This window comes from Diaphorina citri, unplaced genomic scaffold (assembly GCF_000475195.1).
Source record: "Diaphorina citri unplaced genomic scaffold, Diaci psyllid genome assembly version 1.1 scaffold45, whole genome shotgun sequence".
NCBI classification, from domain to species: Eukaryota; Metazoa; Arthropoda; class Insecta; order Hemiptera; family Psyllidae; genus Diaphorina; species Diaphorina citri.
The window spans coordinates 356,939-369,861 of record NW_007377482.1 but is presented as its reverse complement, the minus strand read 5'-3'; the positions used below and the strand labels follow the sequence as shown (position 1 = coordinate 369,861).

The window sequence follows — 12,923 nt, the reverse complement described above, 5'->3', positions numbered from 1 at the left end:
AAGAAGAAGAAGAAGAAGAAGAAGAAGAAGAAGAAGAAGAAGAAGAAGAAGAAGAAGAAGAAGAAGAAGAAGAATCATAGAAAACTTTTCTTGAGATTTGATAGAGGGAACAGTAACCACGGAGGTTTTATCGTCCCGAAATCGAAGAAAGAACTAGTACAGGATAGGAGAAAGTCAGCCCTTCCGCGAAGAAACCTTATAGCTTTAGGATTGAGTTCGCCCCAGGTGGGAATCGAACCCACGGCCTAGCGCTTACAAGGTAGGCTAAGGTAACAAGCCTGAAAATTAACTGTCTTAAGGGGGAATAGTCATGAGAAAAAGAGGGAGGTAGATGGGGGGACGGGGAAGTATTTCTGAATGAAAGCAGGGGAAATTCTAATATTGATTGGGGGAAGTTTCGCGTTTGCGCTCCGTTCAAAAAACTTTAGTTTTTTTACACGTTGTTTATAAATGGCGCAAAACTTTTGAAATTTCTCAACGGTTTTAACAATCTTTGTAACGAGAATTTTTCAAAAGGCTTTGCAAAAGCCTCTAATTAAAATCCTTTCGTTGAATCAAAATGGAATGAAATAAAATAACATCCCAATTTGAGTTTCAATTTTCAAAGTCAAACATGATTAATTTTATTTGTTTAAACAAGAAAAAAAGCAATAAATACGTAAATTATGTGTTTTATATAGGTACCTACTTTAAGTCTTTAATAATAATTTATTAAAATATTCGTGTATTAAAGTTATACCTACCTAGCTAGTTAAAATATTAAAGTAATATAATTATTATAGGTAGATAGGTACATTACATAGGTACGTTAGATAAATAAGTTAAAACTAGTGACTACATAATTATTTACAACCAAGGAACCCACTTAACAGAACTGTCCATCACTTTTCCCGTTGTCTCAGCTAAAAGTCTAAAAGATAATAATTATTATTATATGTTTCTGTTGTGTAGGTTTGTATTCAATAAAAAGTAATTATTTGTCACGATCAATAAATTGACTAATGTAAGTTCACGATACCCTGGTAAAATCTTTAATTCTCTCGAGATTTATCTTCTGCAAAAGCAAAAGAAAATCAAGCACATTAATCCAACTAGGCAGAACAGTCCAAGGATCATTTTCAGAATGAAATAACCAGCGAAAAACCCGGCCCCTCTCTTGATGGTCTTCTTAACCCCTCGTTTTTCCACAAGCAGAGACGCCACTGGAAATCGCAAAGTTTCTCGAGAAATTTGAGGACCTTCAACTGCAGAAGTTTCCTTTGCTAAATCATTCTCCAGTGAAGGATCTTTGTTTCCCAAATTTGAAGATGTTTCACTGTTCAATACTGAAGGATCCTTTGCCAAATCTGCAGATTTATCTGAAAATGTCCAGCTTTTACCCAAATTTCGATCTGACCCTAAATTGTTTTGATAGCTCGAAGTTTTATATACAAATTTTGGATCTTTAGCTAATAAGACTACGTTTTTCTGTTGAAAATCTGACGTTTTGTCTAAATATCTCGAATTTGTGTCATATTGCGATGGGTTATTGTCAAAGGTCAAAGTTTTATCTGTAAATCCTGAATCTTCAACTACCAAATTAGCGTTTTTCTCTTTGAAATCTGACGTTTTATCGAAATATCTTGAATACGTCTCAGATTGCAATGGGTTTTTGTCGAAGTTCGCGGTTTTATCTGAAAATCCCGGCGACTCGAACTGACTTGGTGCAGACAACGGATTGCCGTTCCCTGATTCGGAGTACATGGGATAGACGGGATTGAGTCCTGTGGAAATCAAGTGGACTTTATTTGTTTTCAGCTATCAGCCAGATTCCAGAGATGCCTTTTGAACAGGACTTTTTTGACTCATTTCGAATTAATAAAAGTCTGTGGTTGGGTGTGGAAGAGCTCTTTGGGAAAATTCTGACAATTTAAATAAACCAAAAAAGAAGGCCTTTTCTCTTGAGCTTTTTTTCATTTTTATTGTTAAACAAACTTTTGTATTTTCCTTTGAAAGAAGAGAAAGTTGCTTTTTATTATTTTTTTTTTTTTTTTTTTTGAACAGGACTCATTTGACTCATTTCGTATTAATAAAAGCCACTGGTTGGGTGGAAGGGCTCCTTTAGGAGAATCCTGCCAATTTGAATAAAGAACAAAAAGGAGAACTTTCTCTTTAGAACACGTATTTTAGGAATAGGTGGCAAATGTACACAGAAAATTCCACAAGAAAAATGAGCGCTTACGACATTTACTTACTTGAAGTCAATGGGTTCCGACTATGCGAGGTTTCAACCCCAGACCGGCCGTTGTTGTACAGAGAGGACATCCGGGGGTGAACATTGTCGCCCCGGGCGGCACTCAGAAACTCCGGATGGTCGTTTAGCGTGTCGGACAGGGACGCTATTAGGATGTCTGAAAGGAAACCAGGGAAAATGTTATAAAGTATCTACCTAGATGACAGAACCCACGTAAAAATTCCCAAAAAATGTCAAAAATACCAAAGTAACCCTAACATTTCAGGTTGGGTAATTGTTGGCCTTACGATATATCGTACTTTATATCGTAAGGCAAACAATTATGCATCCAACCATCGATGTTGTTAGGGAAAAACTCACCACTTGGATTTTTTTTTAATTCTTTTGCTCAGATTAGATTTTAGAAGATTTGTTCTGATGAAGTCGGGCAGTGGGGAACTATATCGGGTCTTTGAAATATCAGTCAAAAAGGCAATGTTGCCAAGGTTCTTGGTACACTGCCGTCAAATGAAGAGTTAGAAAAATGAGCTGGTCCCTTGGATTCTCGTTTATCCAGGTTCGACTGTATTTTGTTTATCTCAGGCATGTCAACCTCAAAACGTATAGGGGGCCATTTTTGATATTTGTTGAACATTGGCGGGCCGCAGGTATTCACCCCCCCCCCAGTAAAAAAAAAAATCATGGGATTAATTTGTTTTTTAAAAAGAATACTGTGTGTGGGAGTCTCCAAATAATCTTGTACGTCTGAACTAGATCCAGCGGACAGTTCTAAAAGTTTCACCATTCGATTCGGCGTGAAAAATCCCATGGGATCAACTATTCACATGCTTACTTGTTAATCAACGAGCTATTTTTTGACGATTTTTTGACAAAGGTCATCGGACTTCCTAGTTGAAGTGGACTGTATACTGCCGTCAAATGAAGAGTTAGAACCTTAGAATGAAGGATTAATAACTTAGGATTAGAATGAAGGGTTTAATAAAATATGAAGGAATTCAACAACTATAGGAAAAACAATGACTCACCAATGACTTTCTTCTCCAGTGTCCTGGATATTCTGCCCTGGTCTACTTCGTTTTCCAGGAATGAGGTGAACTTCTGGAGCGCATCCTGTGCTTCTGAATTTCCTGGAACATGAATAAACACGAAAAATGATGTAAATCTTTTTTAGATCACCGGGCGGAAAGCTAACCCGACACCGAGGCACAAGTTTACGTTTACGAGACAGGTGCGTTACGATCCAAGCTAACTAGGGTGGCAACAATAAAAGTACAGTACAGTTTAATTTATTAATATCTACAGAATATCAGTCGCGCTTGGGTGATGTTTCAAAGTCATAGAGCAGGAAAAATGAGGACCAACGGAATTTTTCTTTTTCTTCTACACTTCTAGATCCCGAGATAGATCGATTTAAAAAATACCGGTAAATCGTGAACTTTGACGTCACGGCATACGCTCCCGTACACGATAACGTCACATCAAATGTCCTGAGCAAAGCTCCCTCGCAGGCAACACATTATTATGTATGATACTATCATCGTCAAACTTACCAAGTGGTTTTCCATTGAACTGTCTTGTAAATGGGGAAAAAAATTAATCCGTAATTCTGTAAACTGGTAAGTTTGCATACAAGACGACAGTCTAAATAGATTAATGACGGCAAATGAAGTCTAAATAAATAGGTACTAATTAAAATAACGTATAAATAATAAAATCAAGTATAAAATAATGAAAATATAAAGTATTGGTTATTCTTTGTCTATAAATTTCCACGGGGAAACTTGCGACCGAAGGAAAACGCCTTTGAAATTAGGTCTCATTAAAAATCATCATGTTCAGTTGAGGGACTTGTTGGTTTAGATCATTTGCCAAATAACGATGAAAATGTAGGCATACCTACATAAATTATTGTGTAGATATTAGGTATTTAGAAAAAAAACTACTTATTTCTGTGTAGGTACCTAATAACTGATCTGGCAGGAAAAAGAACAGGAGTTTCTAATACCTACCTAGAATTTACGAGTATGAAAATGATTTATTACGTGGTTAACTTTCTTATTACCTTGTTTTTATCTTCAGATTATTATTGTTCAATAATTCACTCAAACTTTATTTACATAAGTGCATATATCTAGGTATGTGTACCTGCATAAAGATACCAGATTTACATAATAGGTATATACATACCTATTCAGAAACATAGATACAAATGAAGAGATGAAGTTTGATAAAGGGTGGGTGGTTAACTTTCTTATTACCTTGTTTTTATCTTCAGATTATTATTGTTCAATAATTCACTCAAACTTTATTTACATAAGTGCATATACCTAGGTCTACGTAAAGATACCAGATTTACATAATAGGTATATTTCTCTCTCTCTCTCTCTCTCTCTCTCTCTCTCTCTCTCTCTCTCTCTCTCTCTCCAATAATCCCATTCTATTGTTCAGGATTCTATTAGTTTCTATTTTTAGACAGATTCCTTCTTCCATCCAACCTAATGGAAGTGATGGAATTCCTTCCCCTTCCCCCTTCGTACCTGTTTTAGGGGAGGGGAGGGAAAAAAAAGCTGAAGGTACGTTACAAAATGTAAAGGTGGGATCACACGAAACCGTCCGACAGACCGAGGTCCGTCAGACAGTCCAAACGTGTGTGGCTGAAAAAAAAAATTGTGACCGCCGTCTCCCAGACGATCTGACAGACCAAGGTCTCAAGCTTTTTCCGCCACACACTTTCTGTCGGTGCGTGAATGACCGACAAACCGGGATTGTGGCTGAAAAAAAAAAAAAAAAAATGTGACCGCCGTCTCCCAGACGATCTGACAGACCAAGGTCTCCGCCACTCAGACAGTCGCTAGTCGGTGCGTGAATGACCGACAAACCGGGATAGTTCGTGGGGCGAAATTTACATTTTTTTGCAATTTGACTATATTTAGGGGCCTCGAAATGTAGGGGCTGTGGGGCTGCATATACATGAGTGACCGGAAACTCCAATACATATTTTCAGTGAAATGTATGTGCCCTTGGCATTTATGATTATGATGACTATACCTGTGTTCTATTTTCCATGCAATTTTAATCCTGGGGGCTTTAGGTGAGCCAATCCAAATGTGTCTTCTTCCATTTAGCTTACTATTATTTCTGACAGTGATCAAAATGGAACGCAATATGTTTCTCTCTTCCTTTGATATTGAAATACAGTTTTCAATTTTTCATTACAATTTTCAGTCCTGAAGCTCTGTTGTCCATTTTTTTTATTTGACTTTATTTATTTATTTTCTTTTTTTTTTTTTTGCATGTGAGGTAGCTCTTTAACTGCAAAGCTCGGGTTTTTCCGTCCGTGTCTTCTGTCTTTGTAGCTGGAATTGCGGGATTTCGATAAAATCATAGGTAGGTTTGTAGGGATTACCTATACCTACGTATGGGTAGGTACGAATAGATAAGTTTTCACATACCTATGTACTACATGGACTTTGGTAGGTACAATCGTACATACTTACTACATAGACGTTGGTAGGTACAATCGTACATAGATACTTACTACATAGACGTTGGTAGTTACTCGTACTAAAAGCTGTGTTATACTCGTATTTCAAAAGGTCTGTTACCTACTAAATAATTACCTACTCATCAAAAGGACGTAGGTAATTACTTCATTTATGCATGTCCTTTTCAAACCCAAATGAATAAATTTCGTTGATCCAAGACACTCGAGTACTCCACGTTGCGTTTCGGATGCAGGGGCTCCAGGATGTTGAGGACATTGAGTAAGTTGTTTCCCGTTACGTCCGCCGGATGGCGTTGTCGGTAAACCTGTGAAGAGGGCAGGTGGGATTTGACGGTACGCACTACGACCTCTTTTATCCTTGAAAAGGTCCTTATCCAAGGAGATATCTTAGGCCAGCCACTCATTATCAGGTAGACCTGACACCTGATCAGATATGTACCTGATACCTGTGTGAGCACACACACTATCAGGTATACCTGACACCTGACACCTCATCAGGTCTACCTGATAGTGAGTGGCTGGCTGGCCTTAGAAAAGGTCCTACATTCGGTTACCTTACCTTATGGATGCCCTGGCTATACTGTCCATAAGGAAAAAAACAAAAGAAAATCTCCAATTATTCCTGGAAATTCACGAGTATCTGCGCAGGATGGCATCAGTTTTTCATACTGCCATCAATCTGCATGAAAAACGTGCCCCGTCTTCTTAGGACAGCGCCTATTAATTTTCTATTCTTGTGTCAACTTTAATTTCATACCTATATAATTTTCCATTCTTACGCTCTTTCAATTGAGGAAAAGATCTTTTTATTTAATAGATTTAATAGATATCCAATGGGTTGGCACTCCAATCTAGTATCTTTGAGGAAAAATCAGCACTTGAGTACCTATTTATAAATTTAATAATGGACGGTCAAGAAGTCACGGGTCTGTCACGTTTTGTAGTCTTTCTGTTTCTAATTCCTCAATCATGTAGGTAGTTTTTGTCTTTTTCCATGTCAAAGTTCATGTAGGAATATTTTCCTTGTATTCTTTGTACTTAATGTAGATATAAATTGGGTTTGTCCCTAAATGAATTATTAGTTTCGTTGTGGAAATTTTGGGCTGGAAAGCCCCATTTAGGAGTGACCGACATGAGGTGAAGAATAAATATTAATCATTACCTACCTAGGATGCCTAGCACTAGTGAAGATTCAATAAATTGTTTCAGTAAGGACAACTAGCTGATTGTTTTTTGATATGATAGAATACGTCATTGTTTTTGTAGTTCTAATATCTTTTTGGTGATTTACTGTTAGCATAATAGGACATCTTGTTCTAAACTGACAGCTGACAGTCGAAATAAAGCACTTTTTATTAAAACACTACTTATACCTACAAGCATTACTTAAATAAAGCACTAAGTAGGTAGGTAGTTTACTCAACTATCTTCTTATGTCTTAATACCTACTTATGTTTCTTCAAATCTTCTAAATGGCAACTGCATATGTGGACTATTCTGGACTATGATGGCAACATTGGAATCTGGGTTTGAACTTTACTAGTGTCACAATGGTCCACTGCATAACTAATAACTACCATGTCAATGAACTTTCCTAATTCCTAGTGCATTCGTCAGAAGTAGCTTTGACTATTTTTTACCTCCTCGAAAGATTTAGGTAACAAAAAAGTGACGTTAGGAGAACCGGTATTTTTTGGAATGCATTTTACGGTTTTTATAATCAGTTTTTACGATTTTTTTAAGCAGTTTAAAACGTAGATCTAGGATAATTTATTGTTGTTATAGTGCTGTATTTGACTAGTGCATCAACAGGTAGCTTGGTGATGCGAATGCGATGCTCAGATCAACTATATTAAGTATTAAAACGAGTACATCAACAATATAAGTACTGCTCGCCTAGTAATATATTGCACGAATAAAACATTGGGTCAAATTCTGGAATATTCTAGAGGATAAAATTCCATACACCGCCCTGGCCGGGATTCGAACCCAGCACCTCCAGGTTGAGAGTCAGTGCTCTTGACCACTCATCTGTATGGGATAAAATGCACCCCAGGCGGGAATCGAAGAAAGTAGAATATAATTATGTAGAATAAGGATGGCGGAAGAATATAATCGAAGATTATATTCTTAATAAATATGTATGTTCTATCATCTATCTGAAGAAGATAAAAGATAGGTAATACCTACCTACGGATATGACTGTTATGAGGAAATGACTAATATCTCAACAAACGGTTTTTCCTGAGAAGTAATCTGACTGATAAATTATATCCTTACAATTTATCATCTCAGTTGTCTAATCTTCAGTTTGATAAGTGAAACAGTAAAGTTATCAATTCTTTGATTTCTTAGCTGCTGCAGAGAAAGGTGAGTTACACATGGTAAGATACACCTAGAATTAGATAACACGCACCATGGTAAACCATCATTTCAATTCTGTCGCATAACTATACCTACAATAACTCTGTTTTCTTTGATGATACAGATGAAATTGAAAGTTATAATAAATAATTATTGACAAATCGTCAAAAAATTGATTTTACTTTAAATGAATACTTAAACTAGGCAGCAATAAAAAACCAAACAACATTCTGGGTTTTCAAGATATTTTTCACAGCATCTTGCCCTTGACTTAGGAACCTTATCCAAGCAAAAATAGAGCATACAAACTTGCAGAGTTGATACTTGTCATACCGTATGCAATTTTACGTCGCACTACTAACCAGTTTTAACATCATAAAGATTTTTTTGTTCGATTTTTTTGAAATTTCTTTGAAGAATTTTTATTTTCCTAAAATCTAAATACCAACCAAATCTGTAACACATAAAAAGAAAGTAAAAAGTGCTGAAGATATCAGTTGTCTATCTATTTAATAAATGTGAATAAAAAAACAGGTGATTTTTTTTCTTTGAATTATGTAGATTCTGGTTCTGGTAAGGACAATAAAACCGGTCGGTTATTACAGCATTGTAAAATTACCTATCATAGAAGAACAAGGAAAATTCAAGCATCTTTTTCCCCTCCAAAGGTGGATCTCGAAATAAAAGCATGTTCTAATAAATTGCCATATTGCCCATATTCAAAGAACAACATTTGTGACAAGCCTCCGTGGCGTGCTGCGTGCTTAGTTACCTATCAGTCCTATCACAATTAAAATTCCTTTGAGAGAAGGTGGCAAATCTAGTCTAGGTGATATTGCCTTTTGAATCGATAAGGTGGTACAATGGAGCATTCCAAGCCCAAGGAATGCCAGGGCATTGGAGTGTGTGGGGATATGAATTTGATCGAGATTAGTGAATTCCATAGCAAGACATTCAGAGTTGTATGAAAACCAAGAATCACCATTTGACCCATATCTGCAAAGGTGGCAAATCTAGTCAACCCGTTAAGCGCAAGGTCGCGTTCATTTTCCGCCCAGGGCGAACTTTAGATAACTGATGAGTTTCTCCTAAGCTGATAACTGATGAGTTTTTTCTCGCCCGATCTCACCAACTTAGTGACTGATACCTCAAGACTTCAACCTGAAAATCACTGACCGATATCTCAAGGGTTTTGAAACTTCAAGCTTGTACTGACTGCCACTTCAAGAAGTTTGAAACTCGCCTGCACTCACTGATACTTCAAGAAGTTCAAGATTTCAAGCCCAAACTCACAGACACTTCTAATTATTGATGATAATTGGTGCCGTTAACTAACCGTAATTCTGAGTTGACCAACCTCCTCTTCGTGAATTCCTAGATACTAGATGATCTTGAACTATCTATGTACCCGTCTTCACCAGCCGTCTATCTTCAAATACCCATGCTGTACCTACATACATAATACGTATCTATGTTGTTCATACCTATTATAAATTTATGTATGTTTGCTTTTAAGTCAATGGGCAATATAGGCATTCACTATGCCTCTTACTGTACTTGATACACGACCATTCATTCATTATAGCAGAGGCACGTGACTGCTAGTGGATACAATATAATTAGTGGATACTTACTGTCCCCCCTGTACCAGTAAATTACAGGATGTACTCATCTGTTTGGCTGAAGAATGGCGAAACCACGATTGGTGACACCCTGAAGACACTTTACATCGTATACAAAAAGGTTTTCTAATGGTCTAAGCACTCACCCTTAGGTCGTCTGACAGACCTATTTTTACAGACAGTCAGAGAGTAAGGGGCGGAAGAAGCTTGAGACCTAGATGTGAACTTTTCCCGCATTCCCGCCGCACGCGTTCCGACTGTATCTCTACCTGAAAGTGTGTGCGGGCGCCCATCAGATATCAGGTAGACCTGACAGACGGACCTTTTTAGCCGTACCTGTCAGGTATACCCAATAGTGTGTGTGCTCATCAGGTGTCAGGTATACCTGATAGTGTGTGCGCGCGCCCCATCAGATATCAGGTAGACCTGACAGACGGACCTTTTTAGCCGTACCTGTCAGGTATACCCAATAGTGTGTATGCTCATCAGGTGTCAGGTCTACCTGATAGTGAGTGGCTGGGCTTAGGAACTGGTATATTCAACGTGCTGACGCCGCGCCACTAAGCTGTATTGACTACATCTTGCAACTCAACTTTACTTAGTTTGAAGTCATCCTGTATACCATTGATTTTACTTCGGTTGCTGAAGGCACAGAAAGGTTATTGGTCTGGTTTTTATTTATTTAACTGTCCCGCTGATTACCACGCAGGTGAATATTTATCACAGTAAAATAGCTAGATATGGGTAGTTTATGTACATCGTGGCTAGTGTACATCGACATCATACGTACATATTATAGTCATGTCTCTCTCAAAGATAGATCGACCATTCTCTTTGCAAATTGTGATTGATCTGGAGATAAAGTTGTCGAGAAATGGATCTAACGATGATGTTATCAGATTATTGCTTTTGAGATTCTTTTAACATGTGAAAGGCAGCCATTTGGTAAGGTCGTTGGGCTTTTATACTGCTTTATTAGGTGGAATTTATTGGGCAAGGTTGAGGGCAATACTGCGTTAGAATCAGCTATGAGCATGTGATGTCCCAGAACCGGCTGGCTTTCTTCTATCCTGTAATGTTTCTATCTTCGATTTCGGGACGATAAAACCTTCTTTGTTACTAATTTACCGATCAGACCGATCGAAATGGAGAGCTACCAACCTATCTTAGAATTGAAGAGATGGATCTCGAAATAAAAGCATGTTCTAATAAATTGCCATATTGCCCATATTCAAAGAACAACATTTGTGACAAGCCTCCGTGGCGTGCTAACGTGCTTAGTTACCTATCAGTCCTATCACAATTAAAATTCCTTTGAGAAATCCATTTCTGTATGATTAAACATTATGATAGATGAAAATGGACTTGTAAAATTGGATACAGCCTAGTTATCTTGGAGTGTAGCGCGTTTGCTTTGTACGCGCAAGGTCGCGTTCATTTTCCGCCCAGGGCGAACTTTAGATAACTGATGAGTTTCTCCTAAGCTGATAACTGATGAGTTTTTTCTCATCTCATTAATCATGAGATGTGTCCACCAGCAAACTCAATTTGAAATTTATTTAACCTATATGAAAAATATGTATAATTAAAATGTCAAATAAAAATTACAATTACAATGAAGAGATAGAAGAAGAAGAAGAAGAAGAAAAAAAAGAAGAAGAAGAAGAAGAAGAAGAAGAAGAAGAAGAAGAAGAAGAAGAAGAAAGAAGTTACTAATTGCCACCTTCAGTTCCCTCTTTTGAAAAATAAATAAATGTATGAAAAAATCAGTAGCTTGTGTAAGCAAACAGCTCAAGAGATGTCTCACTTTTTCGGTCCAATGATTTAGCAACGTCCAATTACGTTGAACCAGATTCAAATTGGTCACTCAGACATCTGCGATCATTAAAGAGTGCCCTAGACTGGAGGAATGTCTGGTAGTTAATAACTAAAATTAAAATTAAGCAATATGATAGCAGATAGAGTACCTAATACCTATGCAATATGAGCATCAAATTTGATGGTTGCTGTAATCATGATGATTTTTTTTCTTTAATCACCTAATCGTCATTTTGGCGAAAGCACGTTGTTCCAAGTGGATCACTGAAGTTGAGCAGCACTTCGCACTGTTGGTATCCGAATAAACTGACCGGACATTGTCCAATGAGCAACCGCGTGATTCTGGGTTTTCCCCGGCCCAACTCAGGTCCAAAGTTCAGTTTCGACTAATAGTTGACCCCATCATGAGAAGTTTTATTGTTAAGATTTCAACGTCTGGACAATCAATTGCTTCTGGATCTTCCCTGGCCCAACTCAAGCTCAAAAAAAGTTCAGTTCCGACTGTCTAAAGGACCCCATAATGAGATTTTTTATTGTTAAGGTTCCAATGTCTAGGGTCTATCTATTCCAACTTCTGTATGGGGTCTATCGCTCAAACTATACCGTCACCAATTAGACAGCTGAGGTGAAGGGACTTTTCAGTCCTATTCGTGCAGGATAAACAAGAGGTAAGTACTATCTAATCTATTCTACGTAATTATGGTGTGAGTGTGTGACCCATGTACTGTGGAAAAACATTGTCCATCCGCTGGCACATGAGACATAGCATGCTCCAATACCTAGACACACTATCGCATAGTAATTCATAGTATGTCCGCTCTATGAAATAGTAACCGGGGTCAGAAAGTTGAGTTTGTAATTACTCAGCAGTAATAGATAGGTTCAGCAATATTATTCGCTAGTAACAAGTCAGTGGCGATTTCTTGACGGAGTAGTGAGACGATCGCCTGGTAAACAGGAGGGCGCTAATAACCACTACACCACTGAGATTGGTTGGAAAATCTCACCATTCGCCACTGTAATAGATTAGTTTCCAGTATGAAATAGTATTTCTATGTAGTGATTGTAAACCAATAGTAGCAATACTACAAGGTATTATTACCTAGACAGAGTACCTAGCTATTAATTTACTATGACATTCCTCGTTCCGGTTGTAAATTTTCATAACGGATTTGAACTAATTTTCATTACTATAAGGTATTAATAAAATTAATTCATTATGACTATTAATTAATCTTGAATGAATTTATTGTGTATATATTAGTGCTTCTTTGTAGGTACCTAGTACCTAGTGTTCGGAAATAAAATTAATTCATTATGACTATTAATTAATCTTGAATGAATTTATTGTGTATACTAGTGCTTCTTTGTAGGTACCTAG

The 12,923-nt window shown here is 37.3% G+C and overlaps 2 protein-coding genes across 2 annotated transcripts in view; both read right to left on the bottom strand.

Annotated features, from left to right (window-relative positions):
* LOC113469645 (fatty acyl-CoA reductase 1-like) overlaps nt 1-12,923 on the bottom strand; it is a 49,043-nt gene that overhangs the window by 34,623 nt on the left and 1,497 nt on the right. The gene's annotated exons all lie outside the window — the stretch shown is intronic.
* The window catches only part of LOC103514764, a 51,454-nt gene continuing 39,495 nt past the window's right edge, over nt 965-12,923 (bottom strand). Inside the window, exons 10-12 of the mRNA XM_026827498.1 lie at nt 3,259-3,360; nt 2,235-2,390; nt 965-1,763 (exon numbers count right to left, since the gene is read on the bottom strand). Coding sequence (XP_026683299.1) covers nt 1,048-1,763; nt 2,235-2,390; nt 3,259-3,360 — 974 coding nt within the window. The 3' untranslated portion in view covers nt 965-1,047. The remainder of the gene's footprint in view (nt 1,764-2,234; nt 2,391-3,258; nt 3,361-12,923) is intronic.